Source organism: Hemitrygon akajei, chromosome 6 (assembly GCF_048418815.1).
Source record: "Hemitrygon akajei chromosome 6, sHemAka1.3, whole genome shotgun sequence".
NCBI classification, from domain to species: domain Eukaryota; kingdom Metazoa; phylum Chordata; class Chondrichthyes; order Myliobatiformes; family Dasyatidae; genus Hemitrygon; species Hemitrygon akajei.
Window position 1 is genome coordinate 155,123,901 of NC_133129.1, and position 18,935 is coordinate 155,142,835.

At 41.8% G+C, this 18,935-nt stretch overlaps 1 protein-coding gene across 1 annotated transcript in view; it reads left to right on the plus strand.

Moving 5' to 3' along the window:
- Positions 1 to 868: 868 nt before the first annotated feature.
- Positions 869 to 18,935, plus strand: part of accs (1-aminocyclopropane-1-carboxylate synthase homolog (Arabidopsis)(non-functional)) — a 64,031-nt gene continuing 45,964 nt past the window's right edge. Inside the window, exons 1-3 of the mRNA XM_073049629.1 lie at positions 869 to 1,127; positions 3,967 to 4,641; positions 17,194 to 17,840. Of these exons, the coding sequence (XP_072905730.1) occupies positions 3,981 to 4,641; positions 17,194 to 17,840 (1,308 nt within the window). The 5' untranslated portion in view covers positions 869 to 1,127; positions 3,967 to 3,980. The remainder of the gene's footprint in view (positions 1,128 to 3,966; positions 4,642 to 17,193; positions 17,841 to 18,935) is intronic.

An 18,935-nucleotide genomic window follows, 5' to 3' on the forward strand; every position in this document is an offset into this window, starting at 1 on the left:
TCCTCCCAGCATATAAAATGCTGCCAAATCTTCATCAAAAATCAATTATAAATATCGTTCTTTTGTAAAAGGACGCACTTTCAGAATGCTTTTTACTAAATGTCCTAACTGCTCACATGCTAATAAATGGTTCAATTCCAACAGGCAGAAGTTAGTTACAACCTGATATTGCCAACTATTAAAACTGAGATAGTAATCGATAGTCCAGTTGACACCCTACACACAAACACATTCGCACGTAAGATCACTAAAACGCGGATGGCTTCGAAACAAATACGCTATGAATCCAGAGAATCTGAAACAGATTCGGGGATGACTAGCGCATCAGGTAATATGACAACAAAGAATCCAATTTCTCCTAGGATGCTTCTGACCTCTTGACTATTTCTGGCATTTTCTGTTTATACTTCATTTAAACTTCCATTTGCTTCCCTATTCTTGCGTGAACACACTCACGAGGTTGAGAATCAAGATGTGAGTCTCGATGCCCATTTAATTTCCAACGTCTGCAGAGTAGGATGTTCTTAGCTTTGTCAATGGACGTTCAGGGACACATACCCTCATTGGCAGAACTGCAGAGAGAGTATGTATTTGCCTGTAGTTAGCACTAAGTGAGAACAGCTCCCGCGGTGAGTGGTTTCGTGAGTCTCAGTCTGCACTGTAACTTTGACGCTGTGTGTTGTGCTGCCAGCTCCTACCATCGGCGGTGCTGTGCACCTCAGCGCCTCCTCGCCTCTGCAACTCTCTCTCTCTCTCCCCCTCACTTTCTCTCGCTCTATTTCCACTGGCTCTGACTGACTGACACGGACCAAAGTTATCCCGGAATAAGGACAGCACGCATGTGCCGTCAACCCGGATGTAAATCACTTGTGGCGAAAGAAGTGTCTGACTGTGTCAGTGGGAGCGGGCCGGTGCGGACCCTGCTAACTCTTCGCATCTCGTTCCAGCAGACAAAGGCAGCCGGCAGGGTCTTCGCAGATCATCACGTTCATGAGGTAAATTGGCCAACACAGCCGCCAAGCAAGTGGGAGAAGTCGGCGGATCCGGGCGAGACAAACCCGGGATGAAGCAAAGCCGTGGTCGGTGCATCTGGTACTTGGAGATTAACCGACTGACAACTCCCCCAGGTGATGTGCTGCCCCACTGAAGTTCTGAAACAAAATGCAGAGACGTTGGATGAAATTGGAAGTGGCAAAATAAAAACCTAGCCAAAATGCAAGGATAATTAACTGTTGCATTTTAAAGACGAAGATTTCCATTTGTTTTGTGATGGGGATTATGACAGACTTTATTTGAAGGTTTTTGCTGATTGCGGAGCTATGCGTTTCTGTTATTGTGGACCGCTATCTTGCTACCAGAAAAGATTTATTACTAAATTATTGCACTGCCTCCAAACAAGTAGTCCAACTCAGCCTGCATATGCTGACAGTTCTTACATTTACGGCAGAATCGGTCTCCACACACAATCATGTGTTCCACCAAAATGGGGAATCATGGATTTGCATTCATTTTCCATTTTAAAATCAATTTCTTTCCAAATTTTAAGGGATGAATTTTTTTTTGCAAGAAAATCTGCCAGTCTTTGTTAACTTTGGTTAGGAGGAAGATTGCATTTAAATATCAACTTCAACAACTTTTGGAACATTAGAATCCATTTGTAGTTAATGGAGTACTTTTTAAACTAGTCATTGATGTAGGAAATAAGACGGGCAAGCATCATAATTGCAGCCCTCCGTTGGTCAGGGTTGACCATGAATGTTGTGTCCCTGTTGTCTACATGATACGCAAGCCAGGGCACTAGGATATGAGAGCAGGCATTGCCCATGTAGCAGGGTCCTACACAGCTGATGAATCCAAATAAATGTCAGAGACCGACACAGTTTGGCACCAGCAGCATCATAGGAGTTGCCAGTCAGCATTGAATTCTACGTAAGACTGCCTTAGGGACTCCAGCTCCGGATTTTTTCCCAGGATGTACTCCCAAAGTCTTCCCTATGAGTGGGTATAGCAGCAAGGTAGCGGAGGTTTGAGATCAAAGTTTTCCTTCTAGGTGAGCTGCCAACCATGGCTGTCAAACCCCTTCTGCCTGAAGCGACTGGTTCTTAGGCGCTATTAACCTGTCTTTGCCCCTTCTCCGGTCAGTAGAAGGTTCTGCTGGGCTTAGCAGCTAAGCCACACGTGAAGGCCAGGAGCTGAACTAGGTTGTTAGAAGCTATATGAGACACACGTCATTGGAAACATTTAATAGACAGTGGGAGCTTATCCCCCTTCCATCTCCTTAATAACAACCTTAAGGTACCAATCATCATAATAACCAAGTGACAATGGACAGATGTTGATTGAAGGATAAATGCTGGGCCAGATTATCAGTGACAACTTGTCTGCTCCTCTTTGAGGTAATAGAATTCAGCGGGCAGACTGAGCTGCAACTTAACCAGAAGATGACACCACACACAATTCTGCACTTTCTCAGTGCTGCTTAAATTTAAGTGCTAAAAAACCTCTTGGGATGGGATTTGAATCCAAACTTTCTGATTCCATCATGTGCTAGTGATCTGTTGAACCAAAGCTGATCCCAAAAGGTTGATTATACAGCTGTGCAGGTCAGATTGTTGTCTGACCTATAAAGAGCACCTAACTTTAGCAAGTGATTGCTTCCTGTTCAACACACCCCACCCTCCAAAAGACTGCAGATGCTGGAAGTCTATGAAGTAGTAACAGAAATTATTTCAAGTTATTGGTGAAAATGCCCCCAACCATCAAGCAACAATAGTGGATTATGTCAGGGAAAATATACAAATTCTCATTTTCTCATTAAACCATCCCAGTGATTCAAAAATGATTCCAGGGTGTTGACTTGCACTACTCTTCAAATTTTATCCTGTTTTCTGAAGAAGTTGCTGATTTCTTTCCTAAAATTTTAGTTTTAGTCTCTGTTTCGAACCTACTTCTGAACTCTGATGTAGTGTTCTGGCATTACATTTTCTTTTTCTATCTGATTTACAGTACTGTACAAAAGTATTAGGCACATGTATATAGAGCTAGGGTTCAAAAGAATTTTGTACAGTACTGTAAATCATAAATGTGGAGCAGAGAGTGAGTTTGTAAATCTGGCAGGAGGAAGAGATGTTGGGAATAGCAAGGGTAGAGTGCAGCGGAAGGAGTGTGCAATAGGTGGCAGAGAAAGAATTCTGTTTATCTGTGAAGATTGGTAAGTCATTGAATATATTTAAGGTGGAATTTGACATGCATTTAAACTACAAGGGAGTTAACGTGTATGCAGAAGTAGCAGGAAATTAATGTTGAGGACAAGATTGGATCAACTATCATCTTATTGAATAGCTGAGAACACTTGATGCTCTGATTGGCCTACCCTTCCTGTTTCTTATTTTTAATAAATGAACATAAAGAAATATGTTCTTGTAAGAATGAAAGCAGTTTCTCAACAATCAGTAACATTAATAATAAATTGTTTTCATCAAAACAGTTTTGAATGCAGTATGGCTTATATGGTATCTTCTGCACAAACCAGACCAGGAATGTTCTCTGTCATCCAAGATCAGTTTTCTTCCTTGTTGGGTGTCAGTGTGAATTAGGTCCATTCCTCCTTAAGCATATCTATAACCTATGCATTGTATAATTCACATAATCGTAACACTGAACAGGTTTAGAATTTTTCAGTTAAATTGTGTTTGAAACTGCAACATCAGCTTGGTTTTATGATAACCACACATCTACTCTGATTTATTGTATATAAAAGATGTTATTTTACCAAGCTGCTCCTAGCTAATATCTTTCTTCGTAGTTGGCAGATAATTAATAGATGGATCTTGCATTGGATAGTTTAAAAGATCTGTCATGACTTGATTGTGCATGTGAACATTTCACTTAATATGTTTTGCTGGATTGAAAAATCACATTGCAGATGAACATCTAAAAAATATAATTTTGCATAATGTCTTCCAGCCTAGTGAGATGTGATGGATTTCCGAGGCAAAAAATATGAGCGAGGAAGTAACTGGTCAGATCCTGAGGTCGTGGAGTTGCTGCAGCTTTGGGCTGATGAATCTGTTCAGATGGAGTTGGAGAGTTGCCTGAGGAATCAGCATGTCTTCAACAGGATAGCTGAAGTCTTGAGGGAAAAAGGTATCCACAGAACAGGAGACCAGTGTCGGGAGAAGATTAAAAAGATGAAGCTTGAGTATAGAAGAATTAAGGACAACAACAAGATTTGCAGGGGCGGCAGAACCTGGAAGTTCTTTGAGGTGATGGACAGAGTGCTGTCCAACAGACCAAATATTTGTTATAGTACTGTGGGTAACACAGTGATAACTCAACAAATACCACCAGGTATTCTGGCAGCAGGAGATGGGTATATTCATCACCACCACCACCATCACTTGACTTCTCCTCCACTTGGTATTTCTCATTCACATCATCCTCAGGAACTAATGGATATTAAATGTGAAGAAGTGGATTCGGATGAGCACAGTGAGACTCCTGAACCACCGCCCTCCCTTGTGCTCCAGCAGAGTGGAGATGATCATGGAATGGATGGGAGTCTGTTGGAAGGAGGGCAACATGATGGATCATCAGCTATTAGGGTGGATATTCCAACAGAGAATACCATTTCTCCATCAGGTTGGTACTTAACAGTTTCCTCTGATATTTTATTGTCTTTTTCTCTTCACTTCTAATTTCCATTTCTCTTTCACCACTGCTGGCTGTTCTTATTCTCTCACCTTCTTGACTTTCTTTCCCTTCTCTTTCCTCAGCTCCTCTTCAGCTCCTATCCAGTTTCCTCAAGAAACGCCTTGGCTCCATTCCAGTGTTAATCATTTCAAGCTATTACCTTGGGACGATAACCCTGTAGACCTATAACTCTCAGTCCTCCCCCTGAATTGTCCATTGGCCCATCTCCAGCCTCTCTGGTCATATCACTTGAGCCTATGGCATCTCTTTCTGTCCTTGGCTCTTGCTTTCATTTTCCTTCAGTTTTTATCTTTTTATTTTCTGTTCTCTCAAGTTATGTTCAAGATATTAAAACACCTATTTTGATCTGTAAAGTCTGATTTAAAAAGTGTGCATTTCACAAAAAATCCAATCCTCAGTGTACATCAGACCCTTACTTTTCTTGCTGAGCCAACATTGCAGTGGAATTGTAGTCATAAAATGTGTGTTTCCATTCACTGACATTGTTTCGTCTCATGAAGCCTTTGTATGAGTCTTCACATGATGCTGGAGGATTTAACATCATTGAATTATGCCATTTCTCTCTTTAAATGGCACTTTGGTTAATTAATATCAGTTTGATCTTATTAAGGGGAATAACAGGCATTAATGCTGAATATAAGGATTTGGAAAATTAGTCAGAAAAGACCAGTTATCCATTTGTAATAGGAAGTGTGTACAACTTAGAGTTTGTTCTCTGCAGTAGCCACCAAAGACTAACTTATTCCTTTAGCTACAATTCTGTTAACCACTTACAATTATGTATTAATTCAGAACCCTGCTTTGAATCTTTTCAGGGCTTTATTAACCTTAGAATTATGTATCACACACTGGGCACAATATACTAGACGATGCTGGTAAAGATCTTGCACTCTACGAGAATAGCGCTGTAGTTTAGCTGTAAACCTGAGATGTTCACTTTTACAGTCATTCCCCCTGATAATGGCCACTGATTTACAAAGTCTTATGAATTTAGACCTTCAGTCTTTCCATTCTGAACACTGGGAAGGCAAACTCTGTTACATATACTTGTCTGAAGTTGATATAACTCAGATGGATTTTTCTATATTGAAAAACATCTGCACCATCGGGGTGATTTACCATTCAATCTTTGTGTGCTTGCAGACTGTTTTATCCAAAGTGCTTTTGCCTTTCTTTTTAATATACCCTTCAGTATGATACATTCATTTTAAGTTGGAAAAATTATTATCCTACATTTATGCTGTTTCTTTCAAAAATTATCCATCTTTTGTAATTTTCTTCAGTCTGCATTTTGTAAAAGGAGGTATTTATTTACCATTCTGCGTCTTCATTGAAATTCTGGAATGTTTCCTTGATGCAAGATTGTTAACAACAATGCTAACGTTAGTTTCTGCATTGTTGACTGTTGTTCAGTAGTAACCCCATGCTCCAAACTGCAACTCCAGTGTCCCAGTCAGGAAGATTTAAGCAAGTTTTCCATGTTAACATTCCAGCACAGAAGCAGGTTGCTGTATTAATGAATGTGACAATTGAGAAGTTAGGAATTTTTGTTTGGTTGTGAAGTTTAAATAAATTTCATGAAACCCACAAAGCTAAAAAGCTTACTAGCAATCCTTGGAATTACTAAAGAGCACCTGCAATCATGGGGAATTTGACCAATCATAAAAATTGTTAGCTAAGTCTTAAAAAAGCAACAATAACATGAGGCATGATGGACTTCTCTGAAGGATAGTAGACAAATTTATAAGAACACAATGAGTTAGGGGATAAACAAAACATGCTGGAAGCACTCAGCAGGTCAGGCAGCAGTGAAATGAAGTACACTTCCCTGGTTGAAAAGGGGTTTGATGCAGTGTCTTCACTCTGAGGAGTTTACTCTTTCCACTGATGTTATCTTGCTAAATGTTTCTCACATTTTGAAATTTTCAACAGTTTTGATTTTTAGGCGATTTGGGATGATTGACTTAGCCCTTAGAAATCTTAACGATAGCTCTAAACAAGATTAATTATGACCCAAAATTAAGCAAATCTAAGGGAGTTGTTTTTCTGTTTCTGTGCAGTGTGATTCTGCGGATCAATGACTCTGTGATCTTACATGTATCCCCCAGGACAATAGTTAACATGATTTCATCCCATGAGACAATACATTAAGTAAAATATATTAGTTTAATCCACCAAAAAGGTAGTATTGTTCATATATTGAGCACTGGAAAAAGATTAATGCATTGCACTTAGGATTTACAGACTCACTCAAAGGGACTGAATTATTTCTCAGCTGTGCTCCTAACTTACAGTTCTCCATGTAATCATGTTATCAAGGAGTAATCTCATACCAAGATAATTCTAAGATCTCTGATGAGCTCTATATTCTGTATTCTCCATCATTAATATTGCTACTCTTTTATCATTTTAATGCTTTTTTAATCAAGTAAACTATTTGTCCTGGAAAATTCTAGATCTACACTACAAGTAAGGTCATAATAGAGTCATGGATTTGTAGAAACGCACCACACAGTAACTGACTCCTCAGATTACAGAACCCGCATGCAGAAATCCAAGGGTATTCTACCAATATTTCCTCCAACTCTTTCCCCTCTGCGTTTTCTTTTTAAACTTCCTTCAAAGACTGTTAAAAGTTTTGAACCTCCTTAGGATTTTATGTATTTTGCCATGCAATTTGATTGTCCAATTTCGTATTTGAATTTTTTAACTGCACTAGTTTCTAATGTTCTGATAATCACTGCCTTCACCATTTTTTATGGAAAGATACTTTGAATTTTTCACCTTCTCCTCATATCAGGGGAATGAATACGAAAGTGAATAGCTAAGATATACAGGTAATCAATTGTACAATTCTCATCATATACAAGACTTTTATCGAGTTTAAGTTAAGTTTATTGTCATTCATCTTACATCTGTATACAGCCAAATGGAACAGCGTTCCTGTGGACCAAGATGCACAACACAACTCATGCACATAACATGTAAAATATTACCACAAATAAATTTACTAATAATGTGCATGTACGATACAAGTTGGTGTTTATACGTGATGAGACTGTGTGATAAAATTCACATGTGATAAAGTCTCATGGCCTGGAGGAAGGAGCTGCTTCCCATTCTTACAATTCTTGTCTGAGTGCTACGGTATCTCCTGCCTGATGGTGGGTTGTTTAAAGAGATGTTTGACGGATGGGAGTGATCAGTGATGATGCGACAGGCCCTGCATACTGATAAATATCATGGTCCTGATGAATATCTTGGATGGGTGAAAGAGAGACTCTGATGACCTCTCAGTAGACCTTGCAATCGTTTGAAAGGATGTCATCGGATGCCTTGTAATTCATATATCAGATTCTGATGCAGCTGGTCAGAACACTCTCGATGGTTCTTCTGTGAAAATTTGTTAAAATGTGAGGTGGGAGCCTCACTCACCTCATTCCCTTCAGGAAGTGGAGACACAGCTGTGTTTTCTTGACCAAAGAGGTGGTGTTGAGGGACCAAGTGAAATAGTCCGTTATGTGCGCTCCCAGAGACTTTGTCCTCCAAACTCTCTCCATGCAGGAGCTGTGCAATGAGAAGTGGTCAGCCTGTACCTTCCTAAAGTCCACAATCATCTCTTTGATCTTTAACATGTTGAGACTCAAGTTGCTGTGCTCACACCATTCTACCAGCTGCTCTACTACCTCTCTGTGTGCTGTCTTGTTGCCATTGTTCATGAGGCCAACCACGGCTGTGTCATCAGTGAACTTGATGATTTGATTTGAATTGTTCATGCTGCTGACGCAGTGAGGACAGTATTGGGCTGAGCAAATAACCCTGGGGAGCGCTGTTGCTCATCGTGATAGAGCTAGGGATGTTTCTGCCAGCCCAGACCAACTGTGGCCTTTCTGTCAAGAAAGCCACAGTCATGAAGTGTTTTGAGAGGTTGGTGTTGAAACATATTAACTCCTGCCTGAGAAGTTAATTTGCCAACTGGAGCAGCAGGTCCATTGCGGATGCCGTCTTATTGGGTCTTCACTCAACACAGGAACATCTGGAGAACAAAAGTGCATACATCAGGATGCTCTTTATCAACCACAGCTCAGCATTCAGTACTATCATTCCGTCAAAACTAATCAATAAGCTTCAAGATCTTGGCTTCAATACCTCCTTGTCCAGTTGAATCCTGGATTTCCTCACTTGCAGACCTTAGCCAGTTTGAATTTGCAATGACATTTTCTCCCAAACTCAACACAGGAGCACCACAAGTCTGTGAGTTTAGCCCCTTGCTCTGATCACTTTACACTTATGACTGTGTGGCCAAGCACAGCTCCAATACCATATTCAAGTTTGCTGATGACACCATTGTCATAAGTTGAATTGAAGGTGGTGAAGAATCAGCACATAGGAGGGAGATTGAAAATCTGTCTGAGTGGTGCCACAACAACAACTTCTTACTCAATGTCAGCAAGACTGAGGAGTTGGTTACTGACTTCAGGAAGAGGAAACCAGGGGTCCATGAGTCAGTCCTCATCAGAGGATCAGAGATGGAGGGTCAGCAGCTTCAAAATCTTTGGTGTTATTACTTTGGAGGACCTGTCCTGGGCCCAGCACATAAGCGCAATTACAAAAAAGCATGGCAGTGCCTGTACTTCCTTAGGAGTTTGCGAAGATTTGGCATGACATCTAAAACTATGGCAAACTTCTATAGAACGTGTGGTGGAGACCACATTGACTGGTTGCATCACAGCCTGGTATGGAAACACCAATGCCCTTGAATGGAAAATTGTACAAAAACTAGTGGATATGACCCAATCCATTACTAGTAAAGCCCTCTCCACCATTGAACATGTCTCAATGAAGCATTGGCCCCGGAAAGCAGCGTTCATCGTCGGGGGCCCCCACCACCCAGACCATGCTCTCTTCTTGCTGCTGCCATCAGGAAGAAGCTACAGGAGCCTCAGGACTCACACCACCAGATTCAGAAACAGCTACTACCCCTCAACCATCAGGCTCTTAAACTAAAGGGGATAACTTTACTCAACTTCACTCCATCATCGAAATGTTCCCACAACTTATGGACTCACTTTCATGTTCTTGATATTTGTTGTTTATTTACTTATTATTAATATTTCTTTTTTACTTTTACACTTTTTGTCTTTTGCACACCAGTTGCACACCCAAGTTGGTGCTGTCTTTCATTGATTCTATTGTGGTTATTCTATTACAGATTTATTGAATATGCTCACAAGAAAATGAATCTCAGGGTTGTATATGCTGACATATATGTACTTAATTTACTTTTAACTTTGAAGAAGTCCAGGATCCAGTTACAGAGAGTGGTATTGAGACCCAATGATTAATCAGGAAAATCTACAATAGTGTACCTAATGTGAGTAAGTTACATTGAAAAGACAGAAATTTTGTAATTCAACCTGCATTGGTTGCTGTTATATGGGCAAGGGGGATGAGGATTTCAGTGAGGATTGTATGCTTCATTGGCTGAACCTGACTTCATTTGAATGTGCATTCTATATTTGGTAGGATGAAGGACCCCAACAATCTCCAGTACTCCTTTTCTCAAGGGCAATTTTCCATTGGCACCCAATTGGCATTTGAAAACAAAATTGTTTAGTACAATGGTCATTGGGCCGTCCGGTGCTTAAGTGTAGCCGTGGAGAAGATAAAGTATTTTGCAGATTGCTCAACAATTAGACTGTTATTGGCTCGGCATCGTTCTAGTAGATTAAAGAATAATTTGAGGGTGTGGAAAAAAATACAAGGAGCAATTTCATCTTTTCGACTTGACTATATTTTGATTTGTATGTTTGATTAATCAGAGCAACAATTACCCAGTGAAGTTGCAGTTTATAAGAGAAATTAAATTTAAAGTAACAAGGGAAATAAAACCAAATTTTAAAAGTTCAAAGTAAATTTTTTATTATTACATATATGTCACCATGTGCAACCCTAAGATTCATTTTCTTGTCATCTTTCACAGTAATACAGAGAAACAAAAAAAAAGAAAAGTAAGTAAATAAATAAACAATAAATATTGAGAACGTGAGATGAAGAATCCTTGAAAGTGAGTCCATAGGTTGTGGGAACAGTCTGGTGATGGGGTGAGTGAAGTTAAACGCTCTGGTTCATGATGAATCTGGTGGTGTGGGTCCTGAGGCTCCTGTACCTCCTTCCTGATGGCAGCAGCATGAAAAGAGCATGGTTTGGGTGGTGTGGGTCCTTGATGATGGATGCTGCTTTCCTGCGACAGCACTCCATGTAGATGTGCTCAGTGGTGGGGAGGGCTTTGCCCTTGATGGACTGGACTGTAACCACTATATTTTTGTAGGATTTTCTATTCAAGGGCAATGGTGTTCCCATACCAGGGTGAGACGCAACCAGTCGATATATTCTCCACCACACACCTATGCAAATTTGTCAGAGTTTTAGTTGACATGCCGAAACTTGACAAACTTCTAAGAAGCTAGAGCTGCTGCCGAAATGGCACTTGTATGTTGTTTAGGGTAACGTAATTGGAGGAAAATGTACATAATTCACAACCACCAACATTGAGTTGGGGCTTCAGTTTAAGAGACTGGTTTGATGTGATGATGTTGTTGTGTAAAGGATTTGACAGCACTTTGAGTTCAGTTTTTTGGTGATCAATAAATGAATTGCTGTGATTTTTCTGAAACATAAAATCCCTCTGCCATTTTATTTGTGAAAACCTACATTGTTGACCCTGATGCTCTAGAATGATTCCAGAGTTATTGAACTTGTCAGCCAACACAGTTGCTTTGAAACTGCCGGACATTTGGGAGCAAGATGCCGTTGCCTGGTTTGTACAAGCTGCAAGAAATCTCTGCCAGTGACACCAACTCCACAGCCGTGAGTGTGGTGAGTCTACTAGAACACTCAACATGATAAATATCAATCGATGAAAGCTCACCTTTTACAGACTGATGGATAATTGGAGTCTGAGCACGCCAAACAGTTGCTCTCCTTACCCCATCTTGATGATGCTAGGCCTTCGGGGCTAATGGACCAAAATGCTGTTTCTTCTGGGAAATTGCCATCCTTGTTTTATTTTTAAATAGTTCTTCATGCAGCAACTTTGCTAATGTACCCGTGAAGGACTATAGGGAGCTTGCTAAAATGGTTGATAGTTTACATTCAGCTGGGCAACGCTGCATCGTTCCTCCTCCTTTCTCTACCTCAATAAGTCCGGCCCTCAGCATAAGGATGCCCGTGGCTGTGAAACTTAACATGCGTGCTTTGGTATGAGCGCTAGGAAATGCTGACTGCCTTGCTGCTTCGACAGAGCCACAGCACATAGGGACAGCTCAGTGGGTTCCAGCTGCCAAGCCTGTCTGCTATTCGTTATGAAGGCCCATTCAGGACAACGCTTTCTGTGTGACACGGGTGCTCAAGTGAGTGTTCTGCCAGCATTTCCTGTTGATGAGAAGGCAAGAGCGATGAAACCTTGCTGGAAGCCACCATTGGCAGCAAGATCCAAACTCAAAGGACGTGATGGGTGATGCTCCAATTCAGTGGGTGACATTACACATGGGACTACATTCTGGCTAAAGTGGTTAGACTTTTACTTGCTGCAGATTTCCTGTGTGCCCAGCAACTGATCTTAAGAACTGCTGGTTTGTGGATGGCGAGGACTTTGGGTCGTTACCCTGCTCCTCCAGTAAGTTCCCCACAATGACTCTCTCAAGCACATGCACCACCTCATGTGAGTTTACTCAACTGCTGGGCGAATTCCCAAACCTCACCAAGCCCACATTTTCCACCACAGTCACAAAACATGGGGTCGAGCACCAAATTCCCAGTCCATGCTCACGTGTGGGTAGTGTAACGTACCCCGTAACTGGGTAACTTACCAGCAAAGATAGAGAGGTCCGTTGAAGTCTGATGGTACTATTTTTAACGGTATTTATTTATAAAAATACACAAAAATAATGTCAATGCAAACATACATATGATATACGTCGTCAATACTAAATCTAAAAGCGCGGGTATAATAATAATCAATAAGAAATGGCTCTATCGTTGTCTAGGGGATAGTGTATTGTGCGATGGAAATATAAAAGTCACTTTAGTTCATTCAAGCTGCAGCTTTTGGTTGGCGAGAAAGATGGAGGTTTAACTTGCCCATTCCTTTTATGATGTCAATCCTTCGAGAGTCGTTGGGGGCTGATTTCCCCTTTGTTGTTAGCTAAAGCTGTGCTTCCGTGGTAAAGGCCCACCAATTCCGAGGCAAATGGAAAAGGACGCACGTGGGCTTTTCCACTGGCTTTCGCTATTACGCTGTTACAGGAGTTCTAGCATTTCTTCTGGTGCGTCTGAAGGGGCTGTTCCCCAGACCCTCTTTTATCCTGACTCACAGGGTCTCAGATGTCAATCAGGTTGGGATGATGCAATCCCTCCACCAACCTCCCTTGGTTCATTGCCTGGGGGCTTCGATGAATCGTACAGTATTCAATACACAATCCCGTCTCCAAGAGACAATGTCCTGTTTCGTGGCTTTGTATCGCTGGGGCCAGGACATTTTAAACGTCTCTCTCTCTCATTTCCTGGGTCTCCTAACCTGACTTAATAACGATCTTGCGATTCTCAAAAAGGAGGGGGGGGGGGAAGCACAGGCGTAACAGTAGACTGGACCCAGAAAAGCTGGCAACCAGGAAGGCTCAGGTTGCCAACATAGAAAGATTCAGCATTGTACACTGGTTGAAGAGCCCTTGGGCTTCACCTCTCCATGTGGTCCCTAAATCCAATAGTGATCGCCACCCATGTGGCGATTACCAGCGCATTAACAAGGCCACCACCCCCGATCCCACACGTCCTAGACTTTTTGGCAAGTTTAGCTGAAAGTTAATTTTTTTCAAAGTTGATCTAGTTAGGGGCTACTGTTAGGTGCATATGTGCTTGGAGGACATTACCAAAACAGCTGTGATAACCTCATTGGGCCTTTTTGAGTTTCTGGGCATGCCATTTGGACTGAAAAATGCAGCACAGACTTTCCCAAGGCTGATGGACTCTGTATTAAAAGACGTAGATTTTCTTTTTGTTTTCCTGGATGATGAACTGTTGGCAGTGCATCTAAATCCGAACATGTATCACATCTCCGCATGCTTTTTGAGCGCTTAAGCCAACACAGGTTGATTATTAATCCTGCTAAATGCCAGTTTGGGTTGTCAACTATTGACTTTCTCAACCATTGCATGTCGTAGAAGGTGCAAAACCCCTCCCATCAAAAGTAACCAGTATTATGGATTTCCCACTGCCCTGCACCACTAAAAAATTACAGAAGTTTTTAGGTATGATAAATTTCTGTCAGCTCTTCATTCCACGAGCTGCTGAAATTGTGCTCCCCCTGTATATGCGCTTAAAGGCAATACCCCTGACCAGCAGACATAACCAGGGCATTTGATGACACTAAACGAGCTCTTTCTAACGCAGCCCTACTGGCGCACCCACTTTCCAGTACACCCATAGTGCTTCAGTCTATGCTGTGGGTGCTGTGCATGAACGGTTGGAGGCATGTAGAAGCGGTTTGATTTCTTTAGCTGGCAGCTCTGTTTCCCCCGGAAGGAAGTACAGCACATTTGGCTTTGAACTTCTTGGTCTATATCTGGCTGTCCACTATTTTTGTTTTCTTTTAGAGAGTCGCCATTTCATAGGGTTTGTTGATCATGCATGCCTGCAATGGCCAAAATATCAGACCCTTGGTCTGCACAGCTGCAACACCCCCTGGCCTACATATCTGAATTCACAACTGATATACAACATATCAAGGGGGAAAATAATGCTGTGGTTGATTGCCTCTCCCGGCCAGCCACGTACAAATAGGGGTTGACTATGCCAGCATGGCGGCTGACCATGTTACTGGTCCAGAGGTCCAAGTTCAAAGAAGAGCAGTCATGCGCCTGCAGATGGCTGACATTAAATTCTGGGTATCTGTGGTCTCTCTCCTGTGCAATGTCTTCACTGGTTGCCCTTACCCCATTGTGTCCACAAACTGGAAACATACTGTTTTCGATTCCAAACGTGGTCTCTCGCATCCAAGCTGGAAGGCCTCACAGAACAGGTTGCTTTAGAGTGCATCTGGCATGGCCTCAGAAGGGGCGTGATTGGACCACAGCTTGGGTGGAGTGCTAGCGAGCAAAAATTAACCACCGTGTCCAGGCACCATTGGCACCTTCTGAGGTCCCTGAACAATGATTTGACCATGTCAGTGTTCGTCCTCTTCCCACCTTCCCTGCCCCCACCCCCCGCGGTTTCACGCACCTTCTTAACATGTTGGATCGTACCACTAGGTGGCCAGCGTTTGTCCCTCTAGTACCGTCGACAGCCACAGACGTGGCTGTGGCATTTATCAACACCTGGTTTTATCAGTTTGACACCCCATCTGATATCTCCTCTGACCATGGTCCCCAGTTCGTTTCAGACCTCTGGGCAGTTAATCTACATCACACCATGGTGTATCACCCCCAGCCCAGTGGCCTAGGCAAGCGGTTTCACTACTCTTTAAAGGTTGCTCTGAGCACTTTCCTGGCCGATGAGTATTGGCATGATCTCCCATGGGCCTCAGAAGTGCTTCAAAAGAGGACCCGCAGTCATCCATAACAGAATTGGTATACAGCTAGCTGTTATGAGTGTGCAGTGATTTCATTCCTGATTCCATGACCGGGTGGTCGGCCTCTCAACAGCATTCCACCCTTCTCAGTAAATTCAATTCCTTTTCACCTATTCCTACCTCCCATCAAGGCACACAGCACTCCTGGGTTCCTGTTGACCTACATTCAGCCTCGTTTATTTTTGTCTCCCATGACGCACACCAACATCCCCTTAGGCCCCCTTATGATGGCCCATTCTGGGGTTTGGGACGGAGAGAATAGGCTTTTATCATAGATAAGAGAGGTAAACCTGAACGTATTTCAGTAGATCACCTTAAACCACCCCACCAAGATCTGGAGTATTCTGCTGCCTTGTCCCTGGTGTCACAACATGACCATGAGCGTGTGAATGTACCTCTAGATGAGGCAGAGGCACCTGTGCTTCCTCCACCCATGGAAAACGGGACCCGAGCTGGGTGACTCGTCCGAGCTCTAGCCAGGCTCACAGTGTGCTGGTTTTAGTGAATTCTCTGGAGGGTTGTGTAGGGTAACATAATTAGTGGAAATGTACATGATTCACAACCAGCAACATTGAGTTGGGGTTTCACTTTAAGAGGCTGGTCTGACGTGATGACGTTGCTATGTAAAGGGTTCTTAGTGCACCTTGTGTTCAGTGATCAATAAATGATTTGCTACAGCTTTTCGGAAACACAAAACACCTCTTCTGTTTTATTTGCGAAAACCTACAGTTGGAAAGGGCAGTAAACCATACTGCTTTATAATCCATTCTCAACAAAGTGTTAAAGCGCTACCATCATGTGCCCTTAAGACCTAAGGTGTTAATTAGAAAGTCGGTAGCTACTTGGATACTTACATATTGCCCTATAAGGAGAATACATTGTAGGTGAAACAAGCTTGGCTCAAACTGAAGGCATGATTTTGTTCGAGGGTTCTGGAAATCAAGCAGTTGTCTGTAGACTGTGGCGAAGAGTCTCATTGGCTGCTTGTTCAGTAATTCTTTATAGATTAGTTTTAGGCTGTCATAGATTTGATGTGTTTGTCCAGGAATAGACTGAATAAGAGTGAATTCTAAACAAATAAAGTGGAGTGTAAGTCTGTAAAGTTCTGTTTCCTTCTGATGGTTAGAGTAGTAAAATAATTAACTTTATGTTTAAATAGCTCTTTCACAGCCCGAGCTTGGCACAACATGTTTTTATAACCAATATAGTGTATTTTGTTTAAACTGTCTGCACAGTATAAGGAAACCTGGCAGACAGTTTGTGCACAACAGATTCTTATAAGCAACATTGCAATGTGATAAATATCATCTGTTTTTGATCATGTTGACTGAGGAAAAAATACTGACCAATATATTGGGAGAACTTCCCTGCTAATATGAAAACTTAAGATTGCCAAAGTCTCATCCAAAACCTAGTATAATTCCATTTGTCATGATTTCAGTACAGCTAGCCCTTAATTCTACTGCTTATTTATGCATTTTAGGGATGTGAACAGTCTGATGTTTTATTGCCCGGTTAATTGGAGGAGCAGTCATTTACTTGTAAGTTGTTGTATATGAAGTATAGGGGAATTTATGGTTGTGTTCTGATGGGCCTGCTTTGCCAGGTGGAGGGGGGGGGGGGGTATTTGAGAGAAGAGATCACCTATAATGTGTGTGAATCCTGAAACCGAACAAACTTGGGACCTTCTGATGATACCAATGAGCTCAGACTGACATACAAGTCAGTTCATTGTTCAATTTCTATCATTGTCATGTTGCTCATTAATATATCCTTATTTTCTTTGTGGTGTTGCACTTTCTTGGAAAAATAAACCAGGTGCTTTTGATCAAATCTGCATTTCTTTATTTCAGACTATGGCAATCCAAATCTAGGCGGCAGCTCCTCGGGAATGCACACCTCAGGGCCCGCGTTTTCTACCCTTCACAGGCTTCGGCGGAAAAGGAAGCCAACCCGGGTGAAGGATCCCTTGGATGACATTCTTCTCAAGTTTCTGACCGCACAGAGAGTAGTGGAGGAACGTTTCTTGCAAATGGAGGAACGCAGAATGCAGCGGGACATGGAACTGGAAGACAGGCGGATGCAGTTAGAGCAGCGTCGGATGGAATTGGAAAGGGAGCATGAGTACAGAATGTTCAGCATATTCGCTCAGATGGTGAATGCACTTCGGCATGGTGGCTCCATGCAGACCTTGGGGTTGGACCTCAGCCAAGTCTTCTCTCAGTCTCCTGATCAAGCTGCTGAAACCGCTGGTGCCCCTTGCCCGGCTTCCACCTCTAGAGGTGCTGGCAGCAGACTGCTACAACATCAGAACAAACCTTTACCTAATGGATTGATAGATACCGTGGCTCATGCAGAGCTGAATTCAACATTCCAGCACCTTCAGTCAAGTATTTATTTATCTAAAAGAGGAAATGAAATTAATAAGTTTTGTGGAACATTTCAGAAAGATTATACTGCCTATCATTCAGATAAGTATGATGAAGACAAAAACCCTAATGTGAGTCTGTTAAGCCGTGTTAGTTTTGAAACTTGAAAGTTGCGGATTTGAAATACTGTGTTTATTTGAGGGGTGCTAATTAATTACTTGTTTGGGGCAATTAGCTATCTAATTTAAATCCATACACTAGTCCATATAGCATTGTTTAATGAATAATTGTATAATTGTTTTACTAGCATTCTGTGCTGTGTTAATCCATTCCCAGAAGAATCTACTTAAGAAACTTGGGGTCTGAATGAAAAACTAATTTGCTGAACATAAATCTGTACAAATCTTTCACAATCTTAACGATTCTAATAAGTGGAGTTGGTGGTAAATTGGGCACACACACGTTTCGGTGCTTGGATTCACTCATTTTGTGGTTCGAAACATGTGAAAAGTGTTCTAGTTTTGACCACTTTAACATTGTTGTGTGCATTCTGAATATTGTCCATTAAGTTTCCGAAGTTTCCTTTTGGCACTAATTTGCACACAGTTTTATTGCCTACATGCCATTCCGGATCACTGCACTTACCCATAAAGAGTTCTTGAAGCAGCTTTCTTAGTAATTGTTAAAGTCGTTTCTATTTCTCTGTAGTGTTGTGTGTCGATCCCCTTGTTTTACAGCACCAAGCAATGTAAATGTTTATACCTCTGCAGTCAGTTTAAAAACCATGTTGAAACTTGATTCAGTATTACTCAGCAACCTGCTTGGAAACTGTATCGGATTGAAACGTTAATTATTGATGGAAACGATGAATGACTTTCAGATTGCTGCTTTTAAAATTGAAGTATTTTCAGAGATTTAAGAAGTATTTTTAGTTGTGCAAGAGCAGTTGTTGGATTGTGATTTATTGCGCCGCTCAATTGCATCATTAACTGATCATTTTAACTGGGCATGCTAATCTTACAGTTCTTAAATCTTGTTGAAAAGACTAACTTAGGTCATTTTCTGCCAGTAATAATGTCCCTATTTATTTGGCTCCTGGCTTCTTCCCCATCCTTTCCGGTCCTAATGAAGGGTCTTGGCCTGAAATGTGACTCCTCTCCATAGATCAGGGGTTCCCAACTTTCTTTATGCCATGGGCTCCTGCCATTAACAGAGGAGTCTGTGGA